Below are 18,805 nucleotides of genomic sequence, written 5' to 3' on the forward strand. Positions count from 1 at the left end.
CCCGAGGCCCTCAGAGACTATGTAGCCCCACTAATTCGATCCAAGACCAGCGACGAGATGATACCAAGGTTTTTATAATCCTGGACCAGGCTGTATCCTGAGCAGTTGCTGTGGTGGTCATGAAGGAGTGGAGAGCACAAGACGTTTGGCCAGAGGAGAAATGGTCGTGCCCTACTGAGCCTGGTTTCTCTTGAGTTTTTTTAATTCTTCACTTTCGCCATTGGGTGAAGTTTTTTTCCTCGCCACTGGCTTGCATGGTTCGGGATCTGTGCAGCTGTGCATCGATGGATTACTCTACAGTGTTTGGACTCTCAGTAGAGAATATTAAAACACTGAACTGAGCTAAACTAAACTTAAACTCTGAAAACTGAACTACACTGTTTCAATTTACTATGATCTTTTATGTGAAGATGCTTTGACACAATCTACATTGTAAAAGCGCTATACAAATAAAGGTGAATTGAATTGAGTATTATCTGCTGACATGCTCCTTCAACAGACATTTAACTGACTATAAGAAACTTTGCCAGAACATGTCAGCTTACACTAACCCCAACCTAATAGTCTACTGTATAATCTATAATGAGAATTAGTTGACATGTAGATGCAATGCAACTTAAATTTAAAAAACGGACCATCAAAATAAAGTGTGACCAAAAAAAGTCTATGTGCAATAAGGCGCAAGACTTGTATGGTGTGATTTGTTTCTATTTTCAAACCAGCCCAACAGTAATTTTCATATTTTGCACCACGTTGTTTAAATAGCGTATCCATTTGTGCCGTTTTTGTGGACTCATGGGTGTGTTGGTCCGAAAAAGAGCTGCGTTAAGGTGAACTGTTGGTGCGTTGCTATTTTAAGGAACTTAAATAGACCATTGAACAACTAAAAACTGGTCTAAAGTCCAGCACAGAGCAAGTTAGTTGTGTGCCTATGCAGGTCCAAACGCTTACACTTAACGCTTGGGATGTAAACCAAAACACCAATATCTTTACATATGAAAACAACTAAAGGATTGAAATGTTACAAAAATTATTATTTTCAACATAAATATAAAAAACACTACCTCCATGCTTCATCTCGGGGGTCTTTTTTCAGATTACTCATGACAAATTTAATTTGTATAATGCTATTATTATTAGCAGTATTATTTATTATATGCATATTAATATTTGTTTAAAAATAAAAAAAAGTTTAGATTTGTCCACTTGTCCGGCTTTGGACCAAATTGGCCATAAGAATAGGTGTTTGAATATAACTCAGCTTTTTGATCACACTTCTTTATTATTGTTCATTAATTTGTTTGCTTGAAATCAGAACTCAATTTAGAAATAGTTTTGAAAAAAAATTTGTGCTTAACAAACTAAATTAAATATGTAGGCTAATGGATGTCTGCAGTGGAGTGAGTTTCCACTATTTCCTTACTCCATGAAAGTAAAGGAGTAAAGAGAAAAAGTAAAGAGGCCGAATAAAGGAGGCTCATTCTTTATCCTCACGCTGCAGATGCTCTGTTTAACAGTTTTCTCACTAGTTCAGTTTTTCCTCTTACAAAGTCCGCCATGTAAACAGTAAATGCACCATGGCGTGATGCAACCGACTCTTAAAGGAAATGGGAGATGAGACGCTGGTTAGTTTAATGCACAATATGTTCAAAACACACTCAAAACTCAATAAGAGAATAGGCACAACCCTGTTAGACCATGCGCCGGGGCGCACACCATATTTTTCCGTCCTTAAAATAGCAAAAGTGGATTCGGACATGGCCTTAATGCTTTTGTGCATTGCGACTTTGTGTCTAGATCTTTTAAATAGAGCACTATATATTTAAATGAATAAATATAATCTAAAATTCAACCAAATTCTGATATATTCTTAGTTTGATTCTCTGGTATTTTGCTGTGAGGATATTTAGATTTTCTAATATATATATATATATATATATATATATATATATATATATATATATATATATATATATATATATGAGAGAAAAATAACAGATAAAATAATGATTTTTGCCGCTTTTGGAAACTCCTCTTTCCCCATATGGCTATGCTTTTTTTGCCTACAGTCTGATGACTTCTCTTGAATTTTTATCTTCCTTTGGCTGGTGATTTAATTGACCGTGAAAATAAATATGACAAAAATAATCTTTGGATATCAAATATGCATCAACTCAAAAGCCACCCTCGTATCCCTCTGAGGAAAAAACGTCCGCTATCTGAAGCGCAGCCGTGGCTGCTGAAGGTGATTACAATAATTCAATTCTGAAACATATACATATGAGTATACAGTATTTACATATACTCTGGATGCAGCTTATGTAAATTTGGCTTAAATATAAGAACGACAATACTATGCTGTGATACAATGTAATCATTCCTTTACAACACGCACGCACGCATTAACACACGCTCTCCCACAAACTCACGCTTCCAACTACAGGTTTAGTGTCTCGATCTAATCTCATTGTTATTGTTCAGAATGGTTAAAGGGCTTGGGATATAAATGCCAGTTTCGAGGAAGAATAAACAGCTAGTTCTTCCCTTTCCTGGCCACGCCAATTGAACGCGAAACCAAAACGAGCCGTTCAAGTTCTGGAAAAAGTCAAATCAGTGTAAAAAATATAAAGTACCTGCATAAGTAATGCATGACGTAAAGGCTCCAGGAGCCACCTGACGAAAAGAGCCATTTCTTTCACAAGAACATCCACAAATAAACAACTTAAAAAAAGAACATACACATATATATATTCATATTTATATATATATAAAAAAAATGAGAAGAGAACGTTCTTCAAGTCAGTCAAATGCACCAGTTGTTTTTCGGGAACCAGGAGAGACCGTAAAAAAGGAAAAGACAGTAGCTATGTTTCCATCTAAAGATGTGAATTAAATGTATGCGCAAAACTGGAATATCGCACAAAAGATTAGCGAATGAAGCAGCGTTTCCATCCAACGAATCAAAGAGAACAAAATCGTCACTCCCTGATAAACTGCCACCAAATACGAAAAAGGAAAACAGAATTTGCTGTGGTAGGAGAATCTGCGTGAGTCTATTTAATTTAAATGAACTTAATTTAATAAATTACTTGTGCCTCAAAAGACACACAACATAGACAATAGACATGTGGTGGCATTTCGAGGCGTGAGACACGAAACACAGACGAAACACAGATGCTCAAGACATTTCTGGAGTTAATTAATAATTTAACAATAATAATAACAATAATAATAATGATGATTATACTGAAATGGCATTTAGGGCATTTCAGAATGACCAAAACAACATTTCCGATGTTTTACAATGTTTTCGGTCGCAGGTTTGTCCATTATTGCGTCACACACACATTTTTTACACGCATAGCGCACAATTTTTTTTAATACTGAAAGGCATCCTTTTCACAAGACGCGTTTAACGGGTCAGAACTTTTAAGATATAAACATTTATATATGTTCACGTATGTATTACATCGTCTTTGCGTCCAATTACAAAAAACGAATTACCGCTTACGCGGGGTGTTTCTAATGCAGCATCTTGATAACGGCATCGTGGAGCTTTTCTTTTATTATTTCAGAAAATAGGATTGTAAAAAAACATTTGTTGAACTCTGCCATTCACTGCATTCTAAAGGCAGATTTATACTTCTGCATCAAGCACACGGGTATGCTCAGGTGCAGCCTTCGCATGTTCGCATAGCCCTCGCCGTGGCCATCGCCGACGCACACCACTCAAAAGAGTGTAACTACACGTCACAACGACGATTAGCGCAAGCTCTGAGATTGCTGTACTTGGTAGTGCTTACGAGTGTGGGCGGGGCCGAGAGCCACGCAAACCCATTGGAGCAAGTGTTTAATAGTGTTGAGTCCTGTGAAGGAGCTCCTGATGGAAAGTTTTGTTTTGTGTTTACCTTATGATTAAAGTTGTTGCACGTCCGCCGGTTCCTGCCTCAAAATGGGCGAATTTAAGCTGCTTGTACATTAAGGTAGCTTTCAGAAAAAACAGAACACCAGCGAAGAAACTCGACACAGCGGAACATAAAAACCTATCGCTAGCGTTTCAGAAGTGTTACTGCAGAGCAACACAAGCAGCACGCAGAAGTATACATGCATGGCATCGCGCAAGGAATGCGCCGTGGGTCATGCCGATCACTCAATGCAGAAGTATAAACCAGTATAAACTATGACAACTTCCGCTACTGAGAAACCCGGGAATATGAAAAGGGTCCATTTATTCGGTAAAAGTGTTTCCATCATAGTTTATCCTACTCATTTGTGTTTGTACGTTTTTTTACAAACGTTTCGAAACGTTATCCATGCGATAATTCAAAATGCGCATAACAATAAGTGGATGGAAACATAGCTAGTGAAAGCTCCAACAACGGGGTGGGTCGCTCTGGGTTTGGTCCACTCCTGCGCTCCTCAGTGCTAGCGTACGCGGGGCATGTTTAGAGTCATTTTGGGCTTCATCCCACAGCTTTGTGCTTTCCCCCGCAGCAGCCACAGGCCACCCCGCAGCGGTGGCACCCATGCAGCGGCGGGTAGCAGCACAGACAGGGCGCAAGCATGGCCAGACCCAGCAGAGCCGTCCAGCGAAGGCAGAAGCGCTCCTCGCTGGTGTCGCAGGAGCATGGGTCCGAGTAGTCGCCCTCTGGGTCGGACATGCAGTGGTAAAGCATGCTGTCGGCGCACCACATGAAGCTGACCCGGTGGATGCAGGTCCGGATGGGATCGGGAGCGTCATGGCACTGCCCGCGCCGGTTCTCCTCGTGATTGAACATGTCCCGGCAGTAGACGCAGCGCGATCGCTCACCGTCCTCTTTCCTCCGCTTGCCTTTAAGGATGAAGGCCCTTGGCTGGGTGGACACTACAGTGCTCCCACCACCGCAGGGCCTCTTCAGGTCACACTGAGTAAAATCGGGGCTGGGCACATAGGGGTAGGTGTAGTCGTGCTTTACAGGATCGTTCTTGCTGATTTGAACATATGAGTCTGAGTCCTCCGGTTGGATGAACTTGTCCGGCACGGCAGCGTATCGGTAGTCCTCATAGCCTGTGATCATCCAGCGCTCGCGGGGGTTTATTCGGACAATCTCCTCGTCCTCGAAGGGGAACAGGTTCCTAGAGAACTTCTAAAAGGTGAGGGAAACATACAGTACATGTTATGATCATATATTGTGATATTGAATAGTGTCACTTGTTTCAAAAGTGTAGTTTATATGTTCCAAGTTCTTTGATGTTGTAATACTGTTTTAACCTTGCACATTTTTAAGGCAGCTTACTCTTTTTTTTGTTTGAAAATATTTTTTCCTCTATGGTGAGTTACCCAGTACTGGGAAACCACATGTCTTTGAACACTGGGGGAAACCGGATCGCCTGGAGGAAACACACGAACACGGGGAGAAAATGCAAACTCCACACATGACAATGAAGGGCATCACGGTGGCGTAGTGGATGGTATGATCGCCTCACAGCAAGAAGGTTGCTGGTTCGAGCCTCGGCTGGGTCAGTTGGCATTTCTGTGTGGAGTTTGCATGTTCTCCCCGTGTTTGCATGGGTTTCCTCCGGGTGCTCCGGTTTCCCCCTCAGTCTAAAGACATGTGGTATAAGTGTAAGTGTTTCTGTGTATGGGTGTTTCCCAGGGATGGGTTGCAGCTGGAAGGGCATCTGCGGCGTTAAAAGTTTCAGTTTACAATAAGTGTTTAATTTTTCAATTATGTTTGCTAGTGAAAACACTATTGATTCTCAAGAGAATTTGTCATCTGAAACGTGCAAGATATGTACCCAGAGCAAAAAATTTAATCTGTAAAGTAAAGCATTTTGGGTTGGTTTTTGATGCACGTTCCAACAACAATAACCCCTCTTCAAAAATATCTTCTTTCTTATTCTGTTACTGCCATGAGGGCGGGACAACTTGGCAATCACAAAATTCGGCAAAAGCAAACCACAACCATTCAATCAATTCACAATATGCAAGTCAAGCTGGGTCTTTAAAATTTCTTGTTACTTTCCGATTATTATTATTAACAATAATAATGCTTAAAACAGTTGCTTAATATTTTGAGTTTTTCCAATCTTTTTTTTTTTTTTTTGGTGGGGGGTGGGGGCATTCTTTAGAATCAAAATTTGAGATCAGCTTTTATTTTTATTTTTCAAATACCTCCTAAATAATGTTTAACCGAGCAGTGAATTTTTCACAGTATTTTTTATAATATTTTTTCTTCTGGAGAAAGTCTTATTTGTTTTATTTTGGGTAGAATAAAAGCAGTTTTTAATTTTATTAAGGTCAATATTATTAGCCCCTTTAAGCAATATTTATTTCCTTTATTGTTTACAAAAAAAAAAAAACATTTTTATACAATAGCTTGTCTAATTACCCTAACTTGCCTAATTAACCTAGTTAAGCCTTTAAATGTCACATCAAGCTGAATACTAGTATCTTGAAAATTATCTAGAAAATATTATTTACTTTCATCATGGCAAAGATAAAAGAAATCAGTTTTTAGAAATGAGTTATTAAAACTATTATGTTTAGAAATGTGTTTAGAAATTTCCATAAATATACAAGGGGGCTAATAATTCTGACTTCAACTCTATGTACTCATATTTCTGTTTAATTTATGCACACTCACAGAATAAAACCGTAGTGTACTTTCATTTTAAATGGCCTCAGACTGTTTTCCTGATCTAGATTGTCTTAATATTCACCGAATTATCTAAAAATCTGGATATAATGGAGCTTCCGCACCTGATCCAGAGTGTAGCGTTCAGGCGGCCGGTACTGCAGGATGCAGCGGTGCGGATGAGGCTCGTAGAAGGTGGAGGTGGCCACAAGCTGAGTGCTGTGATCCTTCTTCTGAGATGAGTTTGAGGAGCTGTCGGTGGCAGTCTGAAAAAACAGACACAAAACAACGAAAAATGACAAACCATCATCTCCGAAAACTGAACAAAAAAGCCATACTGTCCAGGAAACTGTGGTTAGTTTTAAAACAAGACAAGATGACAATCCCAATCACAGACAGGTGTTTTGCCGAACGAATGCAGTTTTCCATGAGCTCATGAGCAACTGGAATTGATTCCCAGCTAAACATTAATACACCACACACACAGCCATATATACTGCACATGAACACACACGCGTCAGTGCAGTCAATCCGACGTGACGTGGCTCAACTTCAGTGTGCAATTAAACAAAAAAAAATAAATCAGGCCTCGGGCCGCAGGATCTGTAAAAACCTCTGAAGTCTCCCTGTTATTAGAGGAACTCGAAATGATTCCAGCATGCTGGGATATAGGCCATCACACACAAAACCAACAGCTCTGGTCTGTAACATCACCAGAAAGACCTACAGAACACCTCTGTGTTTGAGAAATCAAGATATTCCTATCCTACTTCGGGAAAAAAAAACAAAAAAAAAACATGTCAATTCAATGTATAGCCACGTTTTAATGCTAATGCAACCTAAGTCATTCCCAACTGAGCCTGGTTTCTCTCAACGATTTTTTCCTTCACTTTTGTCAATTGGTGAAGTTTGTTCCTCGTCACTGTCGCCACTGGCTTGCTTGGTTGGGGACTTGTGGGGCTGTGCATCGATAGATTTGCTCTTCAGTGTTTGGACTTTCAGCAGTGAAAATAAACCACACTGAACTGAACTAAACTGAACTTCAACTCTAAAAAATGGACTGACGCAGTTTCAATTTACTAGAACTTCTATGTTAAGCTGCTTTGACACAATCTACATAAATAAATAAAGATGAATGAACTTAAAAATCTGAATAAGGAATGTAAAGATCATATTTAAGGCGAGGCAGTGGCGCATAAGGTAGTGCTGTCGCCTCACACCAAGAAGGTCGCTGGTTTGAACCTCTGCTCAGTTGGCGTTTCTGTGTGGAGTTTGCATGTTCTCCCTGACTTTGCGTGGGTTCCTTCCGGGTGCTCCAGTTTCCCCCACAGTCCAAAGACATGTGGTACAGGTAAATTGGGTAGGCTAAATTGTCCGTAGTGTATGAATGTTTGTGTGAATGTGTGTGTAGATGTTTCCCAGAGATGGGTTGCGGCTGGAAGGGCAACTGCTGTGTAAAAACTTGCTGGATAAGTTGGCGGTTCATTCCACTGTGGCGACCCCGGAATAATAAAGGGACTAAGCCGACAAGAAAATGAATGAATGAATGAATGAAAGATCAGATTAACTTTTTCAGCTCTGCAAAGGCAGCAATTGTACCACCTATTGTACCCTCTGGATTTGTGCTAGGAAAAAAAAAACACTGTTTAAATTACATTTAAGAGAGTAAAATATGCACTTGGGAAACGATTGAAAATTAATGCAAGTGAACAAACGACTACAACATTTATCTACTTAGTATTTAACTTGAGCGTAGACAACGCTCAATAACACGTTACATCCGCAGATGTAAATTGTTTGTTTTGTTTTCCTCCCATTCTTGCATTCTCTCTCTCTCCCCCTTTCCAGGGGTCCGATCTTCGTACGTGGATTACTCAATTACCTGGATTTGATTATTGAAGATTGGACACAATCCAGGATCGTTTCGTTCTTCAAAACTCCTCTGAGAGTTGTTGTCATAGCAACAGTTCTGTAGCTCAAATCTGCACAGGAGCAGGCTCATTTCATATAAACAGGATCGGGTCATTTCAAGCAAAGGTAATACTGAAAGTATGTACCAAATGCTGATATTTTCTTACAGTAGTAACCCATAGGTTATATACAATTGGGAAAATAGTAAAATAATAATAAAAAAATACTGTGAATACATTAATAATTTATAATAATAAATAATATTTAATATTAAACAATTAACTATTTTTTATGTTTATATTCATATAAGTTTAAATATATATATATATATATATATATATATATATATATATATATATATATATATATATATATTGTAGCGAGCCATGTAATACCACGTCGCCCTGGGCACAAATCCACACCAGCTGGATCTCTCATCAACCTCGGATCGCTCACAGCTGGACCTCATCAGCCAGGGAGAGATATAAGCCAGCCCCACACAGAAGGAAGTGAGCTTCATTACAGATGACTCCCTGCGCTAACGCTTGTCTCTCTCTGTCTCTCCCACAGCCGAATCCAGCTCGTGACCGATCCAACACCATCCCTCTCACCAGTCTTCACCTTCTCCCCGGAGCACCTGAGCACGCACCTCTAAGAAGAGCACTCATTCACCCCTTTATCACTTGTAAATAAAAGCACCCTCCGGGGCATTGTTTGTAACTTCATCTACGGTGTTTGTGTTTTCCCTCTGCCTCGCTACAATATATATAAATAAAACTTATGCAATCTAATCTCCGAAACAAAAACTAGGTGGTTCTCCCCAAGGGGATCAAAGAGAACATTTATTTATATAGACTTTTTAGACACAAATGTGTACTATTTTGAGGTACTGATTCAGCTTTAGTACAATTTCTGTATGATAATAGACATGCACAAAATTCAACTGTTTTTTATTTATTTGTTTGTTTTTATAAAGAAATAGTTTATGCAGTCATGCACTTGTTTTGACAGCTAATATGTCGGTGATTTGATGCTTCGCATATTTAAATGCTTTTTGATGCAAAATTAATTGAAATTCTTTATGCTGATTAAGAAACTTAAATAGGCAAAGACTACTATAAAAAGCCAATCTAGAATGTAAAACTAAATAAATTGCTAAATACTCTAAACGCATGAAAGTGTAAAGCCTGCCGCTCACAAAACACGTGTAAAGTTATTGCGTATTACATTTAACAAACTGTTTACTTCTTGATATCTGATCTCTGGCTAATTTGGTTTTTCAAACAAGTTTGCCAATCATATTAAAATGTCTGGAAGAACTGATCTGAGATCGCTGCTTGTGTTGTGAAGGACTAAGGGCCTACTCACACTTTGCCATCAGTACCGTGCCCAGGCCCGTTTCCCGGATCGTTTGAGAAGTGTGAGTGTGCTGAATGAAACTGCCGTAGTTTATTAAAGACGAGAACTCCTCACTGCACCACAGCTGCGCGGCTTCAGCAGACCTCCTCATTCCTGCAGCACGAGAGCTTTATGATTGTTTATGAGCGCCAAAAGTGGCGGATCTGTTCGACGAAATATCTGACTGCGTGTCACCGAATCCCTAAGGATTGTTTGGCGAAATATTTAACTGCATGTCACTGCATAACAAACGACTGAAACGATATAATAGAGAAATCTCCACTGTGCTGCTGAGTGAGAGAGCGCTTCTCACTGAACAGCGCAGCAGCGATGACGTAAGCGTGCCGAGGCCCGTTTGTGGTGTGAGTGCGGGCCGTCGGGGGAGACTGGAGGGGGGACAAGCGTGCTTTGGCCCGTTCGAGGCAACTATACCTAGTGTGAGTATGGCCTAATCTATTGATCTTCGAAACCATGGTCAGCAATGTAACAATTGGCTGATGGCACAGCAGTGTAATGACATGAACTGATTAACATTCAATTATCCATGTGAGCAAAAATTACATCAAATTAGCAGTGAACGGTTTGTTAAATATGATAAGCAATAACTTGCTTTACACTTTCATGTGTCAAGAGTATTAAGCAATTTGTTTAGTTTTACATTTAGAACAGAATTTGTTTATTAAAGGCCTATTCAAGTTTTAATAGTAGTAGTAGTAATTATTATTTATTATTACTGTTAAGAGAAGTTGGATACAATTACCATCGTAGTTTATTATGTAGTCTTATTATCGAATATTAAAAAAAAAAAAGTACAGTGGTCCCTCATTAATTTGCGAGAGTTAGGTTCTAAAATTACCTCGCATTAGGCAAAATCTGCGAAGTAGTTCACTTTATTATTGAACCGAAGATTCATTTGTTCCGTAATGGCACCCTACAGCCGCGTAACCTCTACCTTCCTTTAGCATGTCCAGAAGTTCAACTTTTGTGTGATGGTTAGCATCTTCCTCTGCCTTTTGGGTGCTACCACAGGTGCCTTTGAGGGTGCAGAACGTTTCGTCGACATTGTGAGGTTTGTTCGGGAGAAAAGTTGCAAACAGTACAGTTCTTCAGAGTCACACTGCTAGCGATCGAAGATGTATGTAAATTTGGCAAGCTGAACACATTCTGTACTGCACAATGCGCTAATCAGGACATAGAACACAATGTGTAGTCAAATTGCACTAAAAAAATCTGTGAGGCTGCAAAAGGTGAACTGCGTTGTAGCGAGGGTCCACTGTATCTACATTTAGGACATTTTCCGATTTTATTCTCATTTTGGAGTTTTTATTCATTGGTGCTTTTCTGTATCCCCCCAAAATGTGCATAGAAACATGTGGACGGGAACACTGAGTGAAAAAAACTGTTTACATCAACTATACCATCTATTTTAAATGTAACATATTACAATGTTTAATCAAACACAAAGGTAGCTATGAACATCTAGCTAAGTAAAATGAGTGGAGAGTGTTGGAGAAGAAGGAAAAGGAGTGTAGGTTTGCTTTATTGTTGCCAGGTAGGAGTGAAACTGAGAGAATCTAAAACAGAGGTCAATGGAAACGGCCACATGTCTACTTCAAACACATGAACAGAAATGTAGGATTTGATCTTTCTGCCTGGACCAACTCCAGCACAATTTTCCATGCTAGTCATTAAACACAAAACATAAGAATGGTGCAGACAGCTGCATGTGGAGGTGGACAGAAAAGACAGACAGATAGATAGACAGACAGACAGACAGACAGACAGAAATGCAGACTGAAAGGCAGACAGAAAGGAGAGGCATAAAGGCAGTCAGAAAGACAGGCAGATAGACAGACAGAAAGACAGATAGAAAGAAATACAGACAGACAATGGACAGATGGAAAGACAGGCAGCCAGACAGACAGAAATAATGTAAGACAAACAGAAAGGCAAACTGACCGACAGAAAGAAGGGCAGATAGACAAAGGCAGACTGAAAAACAGATAGACAGAAAGACAGATAGAAAAACAGATGGAAAAATAGACAGTCACACAGAAAGAGAGGCAGACAGACAGACAGGTAGAATGGCAAACACACAAACAGAAGGAAAGACAGACAGGCATGCCAACAGACAGACAGACAAAATAGCAGAATGGCAGAAAGAAAGATGAACAGACAGATAAACACACACAGACAGAAAAGTGGACAGACAAATAGAAGCCAGACAAATAGAAGCAAAGACAGACAGAAAGACAGACAAATAAACAGACAGGCAGTCAGACAAACAGACAGACAAAGAAACAGACAGGCATGCACGCAGGCAGGCAGGCAGAAAGACAGACAAACAGACAGACAGACAGACAGACGGAAAGATAGACACACAGGCAGAAAAGTAGACAGACAGGCAAAAAGGAGAATAGATTGAAAAGCAGACAAACTGAAGGAAAGACAGACAGACAGACAAACAGACAGACAGGCAGATACAGAAAGATGGGCAGACAGACAAAGGCAAATTGAAAGATAGACAGAGAGACAGACACAGGCAGAGAGAGAGAGAGGCAGACAGACAGAAGGTAAGACAGTCAGAAAGGCAAACTGACAGACAGAAAAATGGGTAAACAGACTAAGGTGGACTAAAAGACAGACAGAGAGACAGAGAGACAGACAGATAGAAAAACGGATGGAAAAACAGAGAGGCACACAGAAAGAGAGGCAAAAAGACAGACAGACAGACAGACAGACAGACAGACAGAAACACAGATGAAAAAGATAGACAGACAGAAAAGCGAATAGACTGGCAAAAAGGAAAATAGATTGAAACGCTGACAGAAAGACAGACAAACAGAAGGAAAGACAGACGGAAAGGCAAACTGACAGACAGAAAAAATAGGCAAACAGACAAAGACAGACTGAAAGACGGACAGAGAGACAGACAGAGAGAAAAACAGATGGAAAAACAGACAGGCACACAGAAAGAGAGGCAAAACAACAGACAGACAGACAGAAACAAAGATGGGCAGACATAAAGACAAAAACAAAGACTGAAAGACAAAAAGGCAGAGAGACAGGCAAAAAGGAAGACAGACAGACAAACAGATAGAAAAACATATGAAAACACAAACAAGAAAGAGAGACAGAAAGAAAAAAGAGAAGACAGACAGAAAGACAGGCAGACAGATAAACAGACACACAGACAGAAAAGCAGACAGGCAACAAGGAAGGCATCAGGCAGAAAAGCAGACAGAAAGACAAACAGAAGGAAAGGCAGACAGACAGGCAGACAGACGGACAGACAAACAGATAGATAAGACAGACAGAGAGTCAAAAAAGGGAGACAGAGAGGCAAAGAATGAGACACAGAAAGAAAAGCAGACAGAAAGACAGGCAGGCAGAAAGACAGACAGAAAAGCAGAAAGGCAGACAGACACGGCGGCTGGGTGGATGGATGGGAAGTGATTAGTGGCTGAGAGTCTGGACGTGATCCTTCCTTTGGCTGAACAGGATGCCTTCAACAACCACCTGCCAGGTGGAGTGTACACGCACACACACTTTGAGCTTTAAAAAGACATGTGGTTAGAATGTGTTTCAAAGTATTTCTTAAAGGCATAGTTCCCCCAAAAAGGAACATTCTGTGATCATTTGCTCTCCAGTTGACATGGTGTATCTAGCCTAAGTTCTCTCTTAAACAAATATGTCAACACTGGAAAGAAAACTGTGCCGTTTACAGGGTCCGTAGGTTCCGCCCACCATAAGAACCCTGGATAACATTGTGCCACTCAAACTGAGTTTTTCCATGTTTGAGGCTAAACTCCAGCTGTGTGAGAGCAACAGGAGTGTCCGGTGGCTGACCATGCCCTCGCACCCCTGACCCGATCTCTCTCTGTCCCAGTCCAGCCTAGCCCGGCCTTGGTTTCCCCTTCGTGTTCATATGAAGACCTCAGAACTGCAGGCCAAAAATAATACAGGCGTCCCTCAAATCACTGCCAAAAGAGCCTGAGCCGACGTGATTTAAAAATACGTTTAGGAGGATACCTGGGGCCGGACTGCTGGAGATAATTAAAAACACAGACCCTTTCAGATGTTTACACTGCAGGTCTAAAAAACTCAGCCAAAGTACTCAAGCAGTGTGAGGCCAACATAGATATAAAAGATTGCGAGCTCACTTGCTGCTTACATAGACTGCAGTTTTCTAAGGTTCAGAGTATGTTGGATTATTTTTATGTTCGGCAGCATTTCGCTATTAGACACAAGCCGTCTGTGCCTGTGTTGTTTTCTTGTCATATTATGGGATTGCACTTGGAATGCTGTCTTTACATTTTGCCTGAATGAGGCATTTCAACAGGCAACATAAAACAACTTCACAAACCGTTATCAAACAGTATACGGCTATGATGAAGAACACAACATGGCACAGTAAAATGCTAACCCCTCCACAAAATCAGCCTTCTTATCGAAAAACTCTAAAGTGTGTGGCATAGTGCAGATAACAAGAGAGTTCAAAGGCACATGTGCTCCAACTCTGATTCAAAGGCATACCTTCCCAGCAGCAGAGCCGATGTCGGCCCGTTAATGACGCGCAATCAGTGGCACAGTGGGGGAGGGTGGAGAGATAATAAGGGGGTTGGGGAGCAAAAACTCTTTGGAGAACTGAAGTCTTTTGGGTAATTTCACAAATGGTCCCCCGTTCATTAAGTCTGAGGCTGGCCACCCTGTGGCACGAAACCACAGCAGACCAATCTAAACTGGGCCAGCCAGAACTGTCTGAGCAATAAACCGGCTACAACCGGACAGTTTATTCTGGCCCCATAGGACCAGCATGAACAGAACAAAAAATAGAAGCAGCGGTCGAAAACCAGGCCTGTACATAGATCAACAGTACAGAGGTCAGAAACAGTAATGTGAGCTATTAAAGAGTAAAATATGAGTGGCCTTTGTTGATGGCAAATTTGCTCGGATGATGCAAGGATGTTGTCTTGGCATTACACAATGTTTGCTAAGGTGATCTTCATTGTTCATGGTAAAGTTCTAAATTATGTTACGACTTTCTGGATTGTTGTCAAAGATATTCTAATCAAGACTGAGTACAGAGGTCATACAGTAATGTAAGCAAATAAACTCTAAGGCCCCGTTTACACTAATGTGTTTTCGTTTTAAAACGCATAAGTTTTGCTAGGGTTACGCCATCCGTCCACACTACGCCTGAGTTCTCAAGCGCCGAAAACGTATTGCCAAAAGTATTGGAAACGCTGGAGAAGCCGTTTTTATTCTAAAACGTTGCTGCTCAGTCTCAGTGTGGATGAGGGAAAACGGAGACATCTGAAAACGGAGGCGGGACTACTGAGATTTGCTACCTGATTGGGGCTTTTGTGTCATTGCGTATCCTTCCCTTATTCGTCAAGTCCCTATCACATGACCATAACACATGGCTTCAACGCTACCGGAAGACAGTACTGTAAACAATAACATGGGCACGGAAATGGGAGCGTTGTTTGCACTATTGTCTGTTTTAGGCGCCATTGTGCAGTGATTCATTTGTTACGTTTAGTAACAACTCCACCTCGTCGTCTGTCCACAAAAACAACATCTCTTGCTTTCTATGCAATCGCGTTTAATGTTGAACCGGCGTTTTTTGACTAACAATAACAAAATGACAAGCGAGACGCATGCTTTCTGTTTATACTAGAACGCGCATGCCCAGACTGCGCGAATGGTCATGTGATATACGTTTTTGGTGGCGTAGTGTGGACGGAGATATGTTCAGAGACGCTAGGTGAAACGCTAGTGTGGACGCGGATCATTTTTTATCTAAAATGTCCTTGTAAAGCTAAAACGCACTAGTGTAAACGGGGCCTAAGATATGCAAGATGCAAGGATGTTGATGGTCGTCTAGGTGTAACCCCACCAGTCCTACACCACACAATCCGCTCCGAGCTGTGATTGAACCGGAGACTCTTTACATGCGAGTTGGTTCCTCTAACAGAGAAGCCAAAGACCATGTCCTCTAGCGTCTGTTGCTAGAGCACCTTTAGATGTCAGACGAGTGAAGTTTACATGCACAACACTTTACTAGCTGGCTTCAGCTACACTCACTCCCATAAACCTCACTCCTGTCCAGGTCACAGCACCAATGTAACCCCGCCGGTCCTACACCACCCAACCCGCTCCGAGCTGGGATTGAACTGGCGACTGTTTGAATGGGAGTCGGTTGCTCTAACAAGGAGGCTAAAGACCATGACCTCTAGCATCTGTCGCTAAAGCACCTTTAGAACTCTTTGCTAGCTGGCCTTACACACAGTCAGTTTGTTAGGGAGATTTTTATTGTTCATGGTAAAGTCTGTACTTATGTTACAAATTTCTGGGTTGGTGTCAAAGACATTTTGTTCTCTGTGTGCCTCTCTTTGGTGTAAGTCAAAGAGATTATTTTTAACTGTTGTTTAACATTATATCAAACTTAAACACTCACAAATTGTATAATAATCATTACAGTACAAGCACTTGACTTTACTAAGAGTGCACCATTATTCATGTCAATGAGTAGGCCTGCAAGATGGGAATAGTCCAAAAAAAGGAGATGGAAGAGAAAAAAATAGGCGATTCTCCAATGACTGATTGATTAGAGCAGTGGTCACCAAACTTGTTCCTGGAGGGCCAGTGCCCTACAGATTTTAGCTCCAACTCTAATCAAACACACCTGAACAAACTAATCAAGGTCTTACTAGGTATACTTGAAACATCCAGGCAGGTGTGTTGAGGCAAGTTGGAGCTAAACCCTGCAGGGACACTAGCCCTTCAAGACTGAGATTGGTGACCCCTGGATTAGAGTATGGGTGTCATCAAACATGAATAACATATAAGTCCAAAGGATCCTTAGTAGACGGCATTTGTTTTATGTCCTTTAATCGGCCTGTTCTGAAGGATGCATCATGTGTAATTGGTTCAAATGAATAACTACTGATTTAGGTACTCATTCACTTTCGTTGCAATTACGCAAGTACTATAGCATCACACATCCCCCACTTTTTCCAGATCCTCTGAGAAATAACACCTTAAAAGTGTAGGCAAGTGACACGATCCAAATGATTGTTAGAAGATGCAAGTAGACATACAACATTTGTTTAAGACATACGCTATTCTTTTTTAAGTAGACAGAATGTTGAAATTCTTTTTAAAAAGATTTGTTTTTAATTTATTCTTGTAATGTAGGTACGGTGGCTTCCTAATAGGTCACCTAATAGCAAGAGGGTCGCTAGCTCGAGTCCTGGCTGGGCCAGTTTGCATTTCTGCGGGAATTTTGCATGTTTTCCCCTGGGTTTCCTCTGGGTGCTCTAGTTTCCCCCACAGTCCAAAGTCATGCGCTATAGGTAAATTGGGTCAACAAAATTGGCCGTAGTTTATGAGTATGTGTTTGAATGAGAGTGTATGGTTGTTTGGCAGTACTGGGTTGCAGCTGGAATGACATCTGTTGTGTGAAACAAATGCTGGAATAGTTTATTTAGCAACCCCTGATATATATGGTACTAAGCCTAAAAGACAATGAATAATTGAATGTTGTAATATATAAATCATTGCAGGCTGTAATAATAATAACAACAACAAAACTACTCAATCTTTTATGTGTATACTGTACACACACTGCCAGATTTTTTTAACCATGCAAACTTAAGGCCAGTATACACTTTTGCATCGAGTGGACCCATTAGGTCACATACACTTCGTCATACCTTTATGTTGACTGGACCCTGATGCACACCCCTCAAAAAATGTATCTAGATGTCCTCACAACACAGAGTACAAGATTTGTGATTGGTAGCCAGAGTGTGAGTTTTTGCCCTGAATGGCTTAGCGCCCCAGTATATGAGTAAGTTCCTGCTGTATTACAGCACCTCATGTCCACTATGGTCAATTGATTCTGGACAACTGATTATTCCTTGAATATCTTCCCTCCGAACAGCTTCCCGGTTCAAAGGGAAAATTACAGAAGAGTCCATCCATTGTGTTTTTAGGGTGTACTCTCATTAGGCTACGCCCAGACATGTTTGACCCCCATTTTCTGGTTCGTTTGACAAGTGTGAGTGCTCCGTATCAGGCCCAGGCATGGTTCAGTTGGAAGAGGTGTGCCAGAGCATGGCTCGGTTGGGCCTTAGCATGGTACACTTGTAGTTTGAGTGCAAAGCAAGCCTGAGCGCAAAACTTAAGACTTAACATCACTTTTAAGGGACTGTTTCATGTGGATTTATTAATCATTCTTACCTTTTAATGAACGTGAACTGTCTTAGATTATTAAAGTTACAAATCCCTTGCTGCACGACAGCTGCATCTTCAGTAAACCTCCAAATATGTGCAGCACGAGGACTTTCATGAACATGAACAAGCATCAAAAGTGGCGTATCTGTTCAGCAAAAGATTTGACTGTGTTACCGCATATCAAACCGCCTAAAATAATACAAAACGATAGAACTAAAGCAATCTCCATTGTACTGAGCAAGAGCACTTATCTTCTGTTAAACTGAACACTCGCATCAGTTTAACATGCGCATCAGTCGCATCATTAATGGGCAGAGTCAGAGAGGGGAGGGGGGACAATCGTGCCTGAGCACGGTTCAAGACTACCGTACATAGTGTGAGTACACCCTTAAACTCCTTCATTCCAAAAGACCCTTCGAAGGGGCCAGTTTTGATCACTTCGGTTTGGAAAGACACTTCAATATGGCGGTCATGATTTTTCACTCTAAAGTGCCCTTCGGAGGGCAATACATCTCAATTGGAATGCACCGATAGATGAGAGGCATACTATGTTTAAAGAATATTTATGAGAGTTATACAGAGTAGGAAGAATTAAAAGTTGAAACAACAAATATAGTTGTTTTGCCCTATAGCAT

At 40.8% G+C, this 18,805-nt stretch overlaps 1 protein-coding gene and 1 pseudogene across 1 annotated transcript in view; one reads left to right on the plus strand and one right to left on the minus strand.

Moving 5' to 3' along the window:
- Positions 1 to 3,056: 3,056 nt before the first annotated feature.
- Positions 3,057 to 18,805, minus strand: part of spred2b (sprouty related EVH1 domain containing 2b) — a 71,314-nt gene continuing 55,565 nt past the window's right edge. Inside the window, 2 exon segments of the mRNA NM_213234.1 lie at positions 3,057 to 5,126; positions 6,743 to 6,883. Coding sequence (NP_998399.1) covers positions 4,464 to 5,126; positions 6,743 to 6,883 — 804 coding nt within the window. The 3' untranslated portion in view covers positions 3,057 to 4,463.
- LOC147840978 (uncharacterized) lies at positions 10,850 to 13,077 on the plus strand (annotated as a pseudogene).

Source organism: Danio rerio, chromosome 13, assembly GCF_052040795.2.
Source record: "Danio rerio strain M-AB ecotype USA chromosome 13, GRCz13ab, whole genome shotgun sequence".
Classification (NCBI taxonomy): domain Eukaryota; kingdom Metazoa; phylum Chordata; class Actinopteri; order Cypriniformes; family Danionidae; genus Danio; species Danio rerio.